This window comes from Cucurbitaria berberidis (genome assembly GCF_010015615.1).
Source record: "Cucurbitaria berberidis CBS 394.84 unplaced genomic scaffold K460scaffold_4, whole genome shotgun sequence".
Taxonomy (NCBI): Eukaryota; Fungi; Ascomycota; class Dothideomycetes; order Pleosporales; family Cucurbitariaceae; genus Cucurbitaria; species Cucurbitaria berberidis.
In genome coordinates, this window is record NW_024468938.1 from 2,846,864 (window position 1) to 2,859,536 (window position 12,673).

The 12,673-nt window shown below is 51.6% G+C and overlaps 6 protein-coding genes across 6 annotated transcripts; 3 read left to right on the top strand and 3 right to left on the bottom strand.

Moving 5' to 3' along the window:
• The first annotated feature begins 781 nt into the window (after nt 1-781).
• On the top strand, nt 782-2,794 carry K460DRAFT_316323 (general substrate transporter). The gene is made up of 5 exons (XM_040930337.1): nt 782-1,063; nt 1,127-1,384; nt 1,439-1,687; nt 1,736-2,048; nt 2,102-2,794. The coding sequence occupies exons 1-5, from the start codon at nt 836-838 to the stop codon at nt 2,680-2,682; spliced, it is 1,629 nt and encodes a 542-aa protein (XP_040786256.1). The 5' UTR covers nt 782-835; the 3' UTR covers nt 2,683-2,794.
• Nucleotides 2,795-2,897: 103 nt separating this feature from the next.
• On the bottom strand, nt 2,898-3,992 carry K460DRAFT_368554 (uncharacterized protein). Its single transcript, XM_040933800.1, has one exon. It carries the CDS (start codon nt 3,932-3,934, stop codon nt 3,092-3,094), a length of 843 nt encoding a protein of 280 aa, XP_040786257.1. The 5' UTR covers nt 3,935-3,992; the 3' UTR covers nt 2,898-3,091.
• Nucleotides 3,993-5,317: 1,325 nt separating this feature from the next.
• On the bottom strand, nt 5,318-6,224 carry K460DRAFT_316325 (uncharacterized protein; the record flags this gene model as incomplete). The annotated part of the gene is made up of 2 exons (XM_040930338.1): nt 5,944-6,224; nt 5,318-5,881 (listed from the first exon to the last, which is right to left on the bottom strand). The coding sequence occupies exons 1-2, from the start codon at nt 5,968-5,970 to the stop codon at nt 5,318-5,320; spliced, it is 591 nt and encodes a 196-aa protein (XP_040786258.1). The 5' UTR covers nt 5,971-6,224.
• A 235-nt stretch (nt 6,225-6,459) lies between these two features.
• On the top strand, nt 6,460-8,297 carry K460DRAFT_408025 (t-complex protein-like protein 1; the record flags this gene model as incomplete). The annotated part of the gene is made up of 4 exons (XM_040937127.1): nt 6,460-6,505; nt 6,555-6,721; nt 6,773-8,129; nt 8,188-8,297. 4 exons carry the CDS (start codon nt 6,460-6,462, stop codon nt 8,295-8,297), a joined length of 1,680 nt encoding a protein of 559 aa, XP_040786259.1.
• A 227-nt stretch (nt 8,298-8,524) lies between these two features.
• Nucleotides 8,525-10,248, bottom strand: K460DRAFT_290989 (uncharacterized protein; the record flags this gene model as incomplete). Its single annotated transcript, XM_040929248.1, has 2 exons — nt 8,525-9,778; nt 9,826-10,248. 2 exons carry the CDS (start codon nt 10,246-10,248, stop codon nt 8,525-8,527), a joined length of 1,677 nt encoding a protein of 558 aa, XP_040786260.1.
• A 368-nt stretch (nt 10,249-10,616) lies between these two features.
• Nucleotides 10,617-12,527, top strand: K460DRAFT_368558 (mitochondrial carrier). Its single transcript, XM_040933801.1, has 2 exons — nt 10,617-10,830; nt 10,963-12,527. Exons 1-2 carry the CDS (start codon nt 10,713-10,715, stop codon nt 12,123-12,125), a joined length of 1,281 nt encoding a protein of 426 aa, XP_040786261.1. The 5' UTR covers nt 10,617-10,712; the 3' UTR covers nt 12,126-12,527.
• Nucleotides 12,528-12,673: the final 146 nt, after the last annotated feature.

Genomic DNA, 12,673 nt, shown 5'->3' on the forward strand with positions numbered 1-12,673 from the left:
AAGCACGGACTGCAGTACGGTTCACTAATTATTACAGACCGGAACCACGTTGACGTTATTTTTCATTACTTGGAGTATCGCCGAATCAAGTCCGACTTCAACGTCATCTTTACCTTGACCTCCTCGTTATCCGTCCCAGTGTTCACTGACAGGCTCAGCGACCAATTTAGAATCCGGAGGTGTGAGATAGAAACTAGACGCAGCACACCAGCCCTATACCAAATTCCACATTCACGTGCATACTGAATCTGAGGCCCTAATAATGTTAGAAGAGCAGTGAGAGTGAAATCCCTCGAAAATGCGTGAATCGCGTGGCACGCCTCTAAACGGCTTGCGCTCTTTTCGAATAACAATCCGGGGGGAGGGGAGGGACTCGGGGGGCGGCGGAGCCTCAGTAACCCAAGTTGGTGTACTACTGTGCCTGACTAGCAAATTGACAGGGGAAGACTGTACGGCAAGATTGCCTCAAGGAGTTTCTCACGGCAAGATCTCCCAAAGGAGCATTATACGCAACGCTGGCCCTAGCCCCGGCCGTGTTTTTGCATCAATAGCAGGGCCAGGAATTGTTTCACCTGGGACTAAAGCGTGCGACTGGGCGCGACAGGGATGTCCCACCAATGAGGCATCGGCATGGGGACAAGAAACGCCGAAAAGCTTGTGCGGGGCCCCATGGGCTTGACTAGGCTTGTTTGGTCCCACACCGAGGCCGCCTCCGACAATCTTGTGAGTATTTAAGTATTTAAGCAATCCAAGGACCACCTCGTCTACTTGGCTGTTGCATCGCATTGCTTCTTTTGCCTTCGCCGTGGTACAGACACTTGCACGCTCACCAAACATGACGTCTGGCACTGTTGAGCCAAAGCGTAATGCGACCCACGCCGTCGACAGCCTTGATCATGGAGTCGAGAAGCAGAAGATGGAACACTCCGAGGTCTTGGGCGACAAGGAGTTCATGACCGACGCTGAGAACGCCGAGACCCGCGAGCATGAGATGGGCCTGTGGGAGGCGGTCAAGGATCATCCTATGGCTTGCTTTTGGGCATTCATCTTCTGCTTTACCATTGTAAGTCCTAGCGCTCAATGAGCATTTTGCACTGGCGCAGAACCGATAGCTAATACTCAACAGGTCATGGAATCCTTCGACATGTTTTTGAACGGTAACTTTGTCGCGCTTTCCGCTTTCAAGAATAGGTACGGCGTCTTCGTCGAAGGATCCGGCTATGTCATCCCCACCAAGTGGCAGAGTTCGCTCTTCCAAGCTGGACAATGTGGCGCCTTTGTCGGTGTCTTTCTGGCTGGGCCCATCACCAACCGTCTTGGTTACCGCTGGACCACCCTCTTGGCTCTAGTTCTTATGAACGCCACAATTTTCATCTCCTTCTTTGTGAGTAACCTCGCCTCAGTATTGAGTGCCATCAATCTGATAGCATCCACTTAGGCCGACTCACTCGAAGTCCTTGTCATCGGGCAAGCGTTTGAAGGTATCCCATGGGGCCTGTTCATTGCAAACTCCCCCGCCTACGCCAGTGAGGTGGTGCCTCTCGTTCTCCGTGGTGCCTGCACAGCTACTCTTCAAATGTCCTGGTCTATCGGTAGCATCATCGTCGCCGCCGCCACCTATGGCTTCAATAAGCGAACCGATGAGTGGGCTTGGCGAGGCCCTCTTGCCTTGCAATGGGTCTTCCCCGTGAGTACCTCCTCCCGGGGTTTAATCAACAAAAGCTAACTAGTTCAGGTCCCGCTTATGGTCCTCATCTTCTTCGCTCCGGAATCTCCATGGTGGCTCATTCGCCGTGGACGCAACGATCAAGCCCTTCGCTCCATCAAGCGCCTCGGTCGCAAAAACGGAACCCAAGCGAGTGCCGAGGCGACGCTTTCCATGATACAACGAACCGTTGAGATTGAAGCTCATTTGGGCGGTGAACCTACCCTTCTTGACCTATTCAAGGGCACAGATCTGAGGCGAACACTCATTACCTGCTTGATCTACGCGTCACAGAACTTTGCTGGTAACCTGATTGCCAACCAGGCAACCTTCTTCTTCGAGCGTAAGTAGCTGCCCATCATCAAGCTTCGAGGATAAATAACTGACACTTCTTAGAGGCTGGAATGTCAACCGACTTCTCCTTCAAGCTCAACTTGATCAATTCGTGTCTTCAATTGGTTGCCAATACGCTCGCATGGCCCCTTAGCGGTTGGTTCGGTCGTCGCACCATCTACCTCTGGGGTACAGCTGTTAACGTCACTCTGCTCTTCCTACTTGGCATTTGTGCCTCCATCCCACAGAGTGTAGCGACCAACTACGCCCAGGCCTGTCTGGGTGTGATGATCTCATTCGTGTTTGCCGGTGCCATGGGTCCGATCTCGTACTCCATCATTGCCGAGACGTCTTCAGTCCGTCTTCGCGCTTTGAGCACGGGTGTTGGTCGTGCCGCCTACTACGTCGCAGAGATCCCTATGATCTACCTAGCCTCGCAGATGCTCAACCCAACTGGATGGAATTTTGCAGGCAAGTGCGGATACGTCTGGGGAGGTACCGCTTGCATCTGCTTCGTTTCGGCCTACTTCGGCCTCCCTGAACTCAAGGATCGCTCTTACCGTGAGCTTGACATCTTGTTCAAGCGCAAGGTTTCCGCCAGGAAGTTCAAGTCGACCGTCATTGACGTTAGGGAGAATGAGTAAGACGTTGTGGTGGAGGATGATAGACACAAAACTGCATCATTGCCCCAGGCAGCGGATAGACAGGGCATTATTTGGTTTAGAATAGGCGGTAAATAACTCTTTACTTTGCCACATCTGCAACAATTCATGCTTAATACGATATCCTGAATAACATTGAAGGCCAGTGAGACTAACACCTTTCGAGATAGGAAAGTCCAGAACACGCACAAGCTGTGGCACGACCCACTCGTTTGTAGAGCTTGGAACACTTGGTGAATTGTCATTTTCGAAATTGTTACTTTCATCTCGTCGGTTGGTAGTAGCTATTCCAGCTCAAACCTTTGTGCCGATTTTCCATCTACCTCACTTCTCGGGATTCCATCTGCCTCGTGCCTTGCGATTCCAGCTACTTCACTCCTTGGATTTCCATCTATTTCTTCCCTCGAAATTCCGCCCAGTTCCTCTGGCCTTGGTGTCCAGCCAGCTCGTGCTTCGAGTAAGCTGCAACTTCAATTTCGTGGATCTTCGCATCTTCATCGGGCAGCTCTGCACCCCTAGACTCGTCTCCACCAACCTTCCTAGAAGTTTGCGCTCGTCTTCTCTTAAGAATCAACACTACAATAGCAACTACTATCAGAACGCCGACACTGATTCCAACTCCAATACCGGCTTTGGCGCCAGTAGACAGGCCGCTCGTGGATGCTGCTGCACTTTTTGATGAGCGATCAAGGTCCGTAGTGCTCGTAGAGCTAGCCGTAGGTATAGGAACGGTTCCACCAGTTTGGGCAGTCTGGGTACTACTTGCTCCACGCGCAGTCGCTACCGACACTCGAGTGGCATTTCCAGCAACCCCAGTCATCAAGAACGGATTGTCTACAGTTCCGAGCTGTGCTCTTATCGTGTAGTTCTCATTCTTCATCAAGCAGCTCGTGACTCCGTCTCGGAACCACTGCGGTACTTGGGTCCATACTTGATCTGCACAGGGGGCCTGCTCGTCGAAGCAGGGAAGATCATTCGCATAATACGAGCATTCGCATGGGCCGGGCCAAACAGTGTTTGTATTGACTGTCTTGGTGCATTCAGTCCGAATGGCGTCCCAGCGACGGGCGCACGACATCATCGTCGACGTAACGGCGTTACAAGATGCATCGGAGTATGTTTCTGCCCCAGAAATGGGGCCGGGCAGGATGAGTAATGCGGAGAAGAGGATCCTCCAGCTGAAGTGCGCACCGTCGTGCTGCCAAGGAGAGGCACCTGATAGTTGTGGAAACATAGTGGAGATATTATGATGAGTAAAAGAAGACGTTGATGACTTGAAATCCATATGCCCTACGGCAGGGTATGGTATTTACATATGCTATTATCGGGCCGTAAATAGTAGCACCGGGCATGGCAATTTGCAGAAACTGCAGACGCACTATCTGACAGCTGCATCTAGTACGCTGTCCAATCTTCTAGCGTACAGCCTTACTACTCTACCCGCAGAAATACTCACCACAATGGCATATCGACAGTGAATCAGATATCCCCACAATACGCACAGCAGGTAAGATACCACATAGTAGACAATCAACACTGCTCCTCAAAGATAAGGGAAAAGAAAATTTCTGAGCATCACCACGATGTGGCGTCGTAGAAATCAGCGATGTTATCTTGCTTTCGCTAAAGTCCACCAATCACGACACACAGCACTTATGCCCGAATCTCTAGTCTTCCATGAGTAAGCACCCTCTGCTTGCTTGGCGACCGCAAGAGGGCACCTATTTCCAATTTCGGTGTGTAGATCTAGTAACAAAAACCTGTTTCGTAGAGCTGAAAGCATTCGCACTCATACCCTTTTTGCCAAAGTGCTCTGAGGTCTACGTATATGTCACAGTGCATACTTTGGCGGCACACTTTCCTCTGGAATCTGCTCCCTCTCAACGTTATTTTGGTACAGATGCGAAGCCCGTCTGAAACACTGTTCAGGTTCTAGAAAAAGCCTTTTAAGGGCCGTCTTGGCGCTTTGAGCGATCCGTCATCTTTTAGATAGCGTTCGCAGCCGCGAATATAGCTTCGAGCATGTGTACCAGAGCTGAACTTTAACTTAGCAGCCAAATTTAAGACGATAGCCATGTATGATTGTGGTCACAAGCTATCCCAGCTCACTCGGCTGTTCTAGTGATAGAAATCTCACTAGACTATTCGTTGCCATCGCATATTTTTAGGTAAAGATAGAGCCTTGGCGTTGATGCATATATGGTGCTTGGTAGAAGTTGCTGCACGTCATAACGCATAGTAAATCCTCGTGATTACATGAAGGCGTTGAAAATAACGCTAGCGTGCCGCTGATGGAGCGACGAAATGACTAGAACAATATGCTCCTTTACGGGGGTGGTACGTTCGTAGGATGCTATCTATATTAATAATTATGCAGGGGTCGTGGCCTAGAGAATGAATCAGTTCGTGTTTGGCTGCGTGAGAATGGGCGAGTCACGATTCTCAGGGTAGCGAGTTGTATCCTTGTACGATTTCATTGTCTTAAGAGCCAGAAGGAAAGAAGGAAAGAACTAACGAAACCGTCAGTCATGGAATGTGTTATTTTCGATGCTCGCCAAATGAAGTCTATGCTGAGCGCCCCGCTGTGTTCCCAAACGCCCTGCTTAACAACGAGATACTAGAAGAAGACAACTGGATCGGCCTGTAGCTCGCTCAATCCAGGCAATGAGTCGTGGATAACGGTGCAGAAGACGTCGTGCGATGCGGGTGGATCACTCTGATCATCCGTCAGAGGTGTGAGCCGGACTTTGCGCACCAAGTTTTTAGCTTCTGGACTTAGGTGGCGGATGAAGTCTAGTACAGGTAGATAATTGAACGCGTAGAAGTGAAACAGATTCTCTGAGTACATGACTGAAAGACACTCATGATAGATTAGGCGATTCGTTCGGAGGATGTCAAGCTTTAGATGCTTATCGGGATGCGGTCGGCATTTACGGTTCCACTTTTTACTGATGACAGTTGAGTCGCAGTCGGTATAGAGCAGAAATCGCTTGTTGGATGATGGTAAGACGTATCTGAAGATCTCTCTCCGGATTTCGGACGGTATGCGGAGTAACGGTGGGTAGTTGTCCAAAGCTGTGATGGTCTCGGGTATTGAAATTTGTTTATCCACCGACTCTTTTGAAGAATGGTCCAGTCTTCGTAAGCAAATATCGTACGTTGTCTTGGGTGTTGGTGCCATCTGTTACACGGTCAGAATAGGTTTCAGAATACCGGAGAACATGTGCCGCCAGGGAGACTGACCTTCTTGGCGGACGTCTTGGCTGGCATGATATAAAGACCCAAGGCGACTAAAACGAATGACTATGATTGCACAAAGGCGACAAGAAGCTCTATGTAAGCCTAGATCGTATTTGAGTGTCTTATTCGAACACGAAGAGGGGTCACGAGCACATGTATTGCGCTATAACGTCACTGGCGAGACGGTAAATGACAAGATATGTGAGCCAGCAGCAAGGTCATGAGAGTAGGGAAGCTCTTGGTGGCTGGAGAAGGTAGCACAACGCATGGAAGGACGTTAGAAGGTTGACGGAAGGTTGCGAGGTTGGTCGCGACTTCCACCGGAGAAATGTCGAGCCGGCTGCAAGTCTTGGCGCGGGTCGTGCCTGGAAAATTCATGGGACGCGTCTGCGGGGGACAACATACAGCTGTGTATAGTTCGACCAATACCCCCATAGACTACTTTCCCAAGCTTCGACTGACTCTGTCAAGCTTTTCGTTCTTCTACTTCCGGAATCTTTACTTCTCCGTTCAGACACCATGTCGTTCGGCGGCCAGACACCGACTATTGTCGTGCTGCGGGAGGGTAGGTGCCTTGAAGCGCATGTTACATATCTATAGGCTAAATTTCGCAGGTACCGACCAGTCTCAGGGTCGGGGACAAGTCATATCAAACATCAACGCCTGTCTTGCGGTACAGTCAACTATCAAAGGAACTCTCGGCCCGTATGGCGGTGATCTTCTTATGGTCGACGAGAGCGGAAGGCAGACGATCACAAACGATGGAGCAACTGTGATGAAGGTAGCCAAGCCTCTGGTTTACCAAAAAGACCTGATTTCTGACTATAATTAGCTCCTCGACATCGTTCACCCCGCCGCCCGCATCCTCACCGATATCGCACGATCGCAAGACGCCGAAGTGGGCGATGGAACCACCTCCGTCGTTGTCTTAGCAGGAGAGATATTGAAGGAGATCAAGGAATTTGTAGAGCAGGGTGTCAGCAGCCAGACTATCATCAAGGGCCTGCGGAGAGCTTCGCATCTTGCCGTCAACAAGATCATGGACATCGCCGTGGACACAGCAGAGGGAAATCAGCGGGATACGCTCCAGAAGCTTGCCGCGACTGCCATGAGCAGCAAGCTGATTTCCAGGAACTCCGACTTCTTCACCAAGATGGTGGTAGACGCCGTTCTCTCGCTGGATCAGGATGAGCTAAACGAGAGGCTCATTGGTGTGAAGAAGATCACCGGTGGTGCATTACAAGACTCGCTCTTTGTCAACGGTGTTGCATTCAAGAAGACGTTTTCCTACGCCGGCTTCGAACAACAGCCGAAATCATTCAAACAGCCGAAGATTGTGTGCCTAAATGTCGAACTCGAGCTTAAGAGCGAAAAGGACAACGCGGAAGTACGAGTAGAGCAGGTTTCAGAATACCAGGCGATCGTGGATGCGGAATGGCAGATCATTTACAACAAGATGGAGGCGCTGTACAAAACGGGCGCAAAGGTCGTCTTAAGCAAGCTCCCCATTGGCGATCTCGCAACACAGTACTTCGCCGACCGAGACATCTTCTGCGCTGGACGAGTAGCAGCAGACGACCTCGACCGTGTGTGCAGAGCAACAGGCGCTAGCCTCCAGTCCACCTGCTCCGATATCCAGTCCAAACATCTCGGAAGTTGCGAGTCTTTCGACGAGCGACAAATTGGCGGCGAGCGGTTCAACTTCTTTGAGGGTTGCCCAGAGGCAAGGACCTGTACTCTGGTTCTCCGTGGTGGCGCAGAGCAGTTCATCGCTGAGGTTGAGCGCAGCTTACACGACGCTATCATGATCGTCAAGCGCGCGATCAAGAACAACAATATCGTTGCTGGAGGTGGTGCCGTCGAGATGGAGATCTCATCCTACCTCCACAACTACGCCGATGAGAACATCCCGCATAAACAGCAACCCATCATCAAGGCGTTCGCAAAGGCTTTGGAGGTCATCCCAAGGCAACTCTGTGACAACGCTGGTGTCGATGCAACGGACATCCTCAACCGGCTGCGTGTGGAGCACAAGAAGGGTAACATCTGGGCGGGCGTGGACTTCACGACGGAGAGCATTGCGAACAACATGGAGAAGTTTGTTTGGGAACCCAGCCTAGTCAAGGTTAACGCTCTGCAGGCGGCGACAGAGGCTGCTTGCTTGATCTTGAGCGTTGACGAGACCATAAGTAAGACCTCCATCCCGCGTTTCGTATTATAACAACAGAGTGGCTAATGAATTTGCAGAGAACCAGGAGTCACAGCAACCGCAAGCCCCGAACAGGCCGCTACCACCAGGTGCCGCCCAACGGGCGATGGGAGGTCGGGGACGCGGTAGGGGTATGCCTAGGCGGTAAAGGTAGTGTAGGGAAAGTGTGAAGCAGAGTAACGGCACTAGGTCGCTATTATAGCACCGCATTAGGTGTCCACGCCCACGATAATGCAATAAAGAATCACGAAGTAGCACATGCTGTCAAGTTGGGGAAGTTAAGCGGGCACTTTGATGCTTTGCCATGGAAGCTAAAGGCAGTGATGCACCTCGATCGGTTCTTCAACAATTGACACTGCTTCTCTATTGATCACGCTACTTCTTCTCCTTCATCCCTCCTTCATCCCAGCTCATGCCGTAGCTCTTAACCCTACTCCAGTAAAAAGGCCGATCGTTCTTCAGCCCAAACTCCCCCCAATCATCTGTCAACCGATTATAACTCCAGTACCCCTGCCAAGCGAGCTTGTTATTCTTGGCCCCTCTGCCCGCACTGCCAAAGCTAAGGGCCATCTTGTACATGTACTTTGGTGTTGCACCCGCCGTCTCGACAAGAAGCGTGCCCTCTTTCTCTCCTTCGTCTTCGTCACGAGGCACAGCAGGTCCTGTTAGTCTCCAGCGTCCGAGGAGAGCGTCTTTCATTGGCGCAGAAAGGAGGGCGCCGTGGGATTTGTGCATGTGCTCCATGTATAGGTAGGGGACTACGTCTGCGGGTTCAGAAGTCGTGAGTAGTGACATGCATGTGCCATCGCGTAGGAAGCGCAAGTAGCGGTAGTATGTTACGATGTGGATGGGTGAGTTCCAGGACACGCTTGTGGGAGACGATTGGCCTGGGCGAGAGTAATTGACAGTGCTGATGTAGCAGCCGTTGAAGCGGATACGGGGGCGGAGACGGAAGAGGTTGCGGTAAGTTGGGTATGAATTTGGGACGAGCATTTGTGTAAGTGTCGTAGGCGATGGGGGCGGTGGACTAGGCTCGAACTCGTCGGTGTCGGATGGCATATCGTCACTGGAGCCTAGCATATGCTCGCCCTGTCCTTCAACGCCAAGTGGTTTCCCGTCAACCTGACAGGACCAACTGTAGTGCATTGCCGCGAACCCGTACTCATGCCCTAATGCGAGACGTTTCCATACCCGGTCCTCGGTGACGACAAGATAAGCCAGTCGCTTGCAAACTTGGGCTAGACGGACGAAAGATGCTACATCTTGAACAGCAAGATGCTCCAGAACCTCTACCAAAATCTCCTCGGGGATCTTGGAGATAGGACACGGTGGGGCAGGGCTAAGGTCTGTTGGTGGCGGTTCACCTTGGATTGAGAGGGAGGAAAATTCGCCGATGAGGGATTGGAGGGCAGAGGAGTGGCCGGTTAGGGAGTGGTGGGCGGTGTTGGGCACTGTAACGGAGGCATTAGAGGGGTTGGGGTCTTGAGGTTTGGGGAGTGACGTTGGTTCTGCTGCTCGTGATGATGTTGATCCTGGGGTAGGCGTCGATTGCTTCGCGCCTTGAAATTTCTTGAAATACGAAGGCGGAAAGTGCTTCGCTTTGTATACTTCGTGGACTTCGGAATCAAGCTATACCATGTCAGATGAAATTTCAGATGAGACTAAGCTCAACTCACCTTGAAGGCCTTTCTATACAAGTTCACGCTGTCTCCCAAGCTTCCTTGAGTCTCCTTCTCTACAGCCTTTTCGTAGTGTTCCAAAGCAGAACCAGGCTGTATGCCCTCAGCAGAAGCGGCAACAGCCTGAGCGCTAGTTTCATCCAACCTCCGACCATGCTTCTTTTCGCCCAAGTCGTCATATACGTAGGGTGCTACCTCATCTACATCTTTCACGCTCCGCTGGCGAACGTGACTGTGAGGTCCTGCATCCCGCGCATTACCCTTGGCCGTATGAGGTTTGCTAGCGGATGCAGTATTACTTGTCGACGCCGAAGCTACGGGTGCCTTGCCTTTAGCTCTGGCAGTAACTTCCTCCCTCCATTTCTGGCGGAAAGATTCAAGCTCGGCCTCAGTGTTGGTGGGTACGTGGCTAGGGTCCATGATGTGTACCTTAGCTAGTGTAGCGGTTACACGCGGGCGAGAATGTGGTAGATCCGATATCGCAGGGTTTCAAGAGGGATAGGCTATGGTGCTGGGTCTGATGCTCAGCGTCTAATAAAAATACATATGTACAGATGTTCGACTCCAGCGCCGTTACGTGTACTTTGTAGGTCCGGAGTCACCGCAATGACGAGGGCGGCAGGCACGTCGATCTGATAATGACCCGTCAAAAGGGCGGAGATCTAGACCGGCGACAAGCCGAATGGCTCCGATGACGACGCTAAGTCCGGAGAGCTGGGAGCCTTTTATTTCACCCATGCATCACCGCTAGTTCGCCTCCGTCACCACTTCCACGACTCTAGAACCTACAATGCGCACGCGTGCCCTTTCACACCTTTGGGATATTGCGGACACGCCTCGTACCGATTCGAGGTAATACGGCTTGTGGCGCAATCGACGGTACTATGGCTACGGCCACGCAAAGAGCAGAGGATGCAGAGGCGAAGGCGGGAATGGGCGAGGTGTCGCTCGCGCAGAAGATGATGTCTGCCGTATCGGGCAGCGTTCTCACCTCTCTACTAGGTACGTCTGATTTTTTTCATCATCGTGTGCCCGTTGTTTCCATATGCTATTGCCCTTCCTTGACATCCCATCTCCTGCAATTCCACCTTGTTTCCTTCGCGTCATAGCGGCTTTGGGTACTGACTTCGATAGTGACTCCCCTCGACGTCGTCCGTGTCCGTCTTCAATCACAAGAAACTGTCTCGAATACCTCCTCGTCACAGATGCGCACCTACAATGGAGCAACACTAGCACAATTCCGCGACCTCCCTCCGAATCTCGGTATATCAGCATGCTGTAGAGAAGTCTTCTGGATGAACAACAAAGCGCCGTTCTGTGTAGCAGGCCCAACCATGGCGCCCATCAACCCCGTGGATCTCGGTTCGTGCGCAGTAGAAGATGTGGAGCGAAGAACAATCAACAGCACATGGGACGGGCTGCGAAAGATTGCACAGAACGAGGGCCTGAGTACATTATGGAGAGGCCTGTCACCGACTCTGGTCATGGCGGTCCCCGCGAACGTTATATATTTCGCTGGATACGATTGGTTACGGACAGCAGAAGCATCGCCCATGCGAAAGAGGATACCCGATGCGTACACCCCACTCGTGGCAGGAGCAACCGCCCGAGTACTTGCCGCGATTGCCGTCAGCCCAATCGAGATGTTTAGAACGAGGATGCAGGCAGCAAATCATACAGCCACGGCAGCGGGGCACTTTCGCGAGACCATGGACGGGCTGCGATCGATGGTAGCCACACAGGGTGTATTAAGTCTTTGGACAGGCCTGACCCTGACTCTCTGGCGAGACGTTCCCTTCTCAGCCATTTATTGGTGGGGCTATGAGGCTACACGCGATGTGTTGACAGACCAGCGCGGACGAGCTGAAGCAAGGAATGACGGTAGCGAGTTCCGTGTGGGCCGTGGCGAGGAAAGAATACAAAGGCGAAGCCGTTCAAGAAGCCAAGAGAACCACAGGGATACACTTGTGGACAGCTTCGTTGCTGGAGCGGCCTCGGGCGCTGTTGCTGCGTTCGTCACGACACCCTTCGACGTAGGCAAGACGCGGCAGCAAGTGATACGGCACATGAGTGAGGCCGCGAAGGATGTCGCAAGATCGACGCGACCCGAGGATCAGACCATGCCGCGATTCCTTATGCACATCTACCGCGAACAAGGCATTCCCGGCCTATTCAAGGGTTGGGCAGCTCGATGTCTCAAGATTGCCCCAGCGTGTGCGATTATGATCAGCTGCTACGAGTTCAGCAAGAAAATGGCACTTGATATGAATGAACGACGAGAAAGAGAGCGAGCATAAACGACAGCAACAGGTTTACCAAATCGCCAATTACCGAAATGGTGCATTGTACAGTCGCAACCACGTACTTTCAGTTACTTTTTTGCATAGAGCGGTCTTTTGGCGTACAGATGGCGATTATACTCATGTCTGCATGAATGGCGTTTAAAGCAAATAGCGAACGGCTGCTACTAGTTGGGTTTGAAAAAAATTAGATACCAGCGCGTACTTGGACGGCCTGCGCGTGTACTATAGCAGATAGTATCAACATGACTACTCGATATTACAAGCTCAACAATATATGTTTGGCGTCCCTCATTCCAAATATGGCCCTTATATTTGTATACTTCCTCCAGGCATCCAAGATTAGTTCTAAGACGATACATAGATCCTGTAGTTTAGAGTACGGCGTTAAGAGACAGCCTCGATAAAGAAAGCCCGAGCCGCATATTGACCTTGCGCAACACATGACGGCGCGACAAGCCCTCGACATCGGAAACACGTCCACCACAGTCTTACGCGAACTGCACCCCGCTTCAACTAGACCAACTTCGCCTCGATTTCATCAT

Coding starts and splice junctions, on each gene's coding strand:
- K460DRAFT_316323 (XM_040930337.1), top strand. CDS start 836: ATGACGTCTGGCACTGTTGAGCCAAAGCGTAATGCGACCCACGCCGTC. Junction 1,385..1,438: donor CAATTTTCATCTCCTTCTTT/GTGAGTAACCTC, acceptor GCATCCACTTAG/GCCGACTCACTCGAAGTCCT. Junction 1,688..1,735: donor CCTTGCAATGGGTCTTCCCC/GTGAGTACCTCC, acceptor TAACTAGTTCAG/GTCCCGCTTATGGTCCTCAT.
- K460DRAFT_368554 (XM_040933800.1), bottom strand. CDS start 3,934: ATGTTTCCACAACTATCAGGTGCCTCTCCTTGGCAGCACGACGGTGCG.
- K460DRAFT_368558 (XM_040933801.1), top strand. CDS start 10,713: ATGGCTACGGCCACGCAAAGAGCAGAGGATGCAGAGGCGAAGGCGGGA. Junction 10,831..10,962: donor CGTTCTCACCTCTCTACTAG/GTACGTCTGATT, acceptor TGACTTCGATAG/TGACTCCCCTCGACGTCGTC.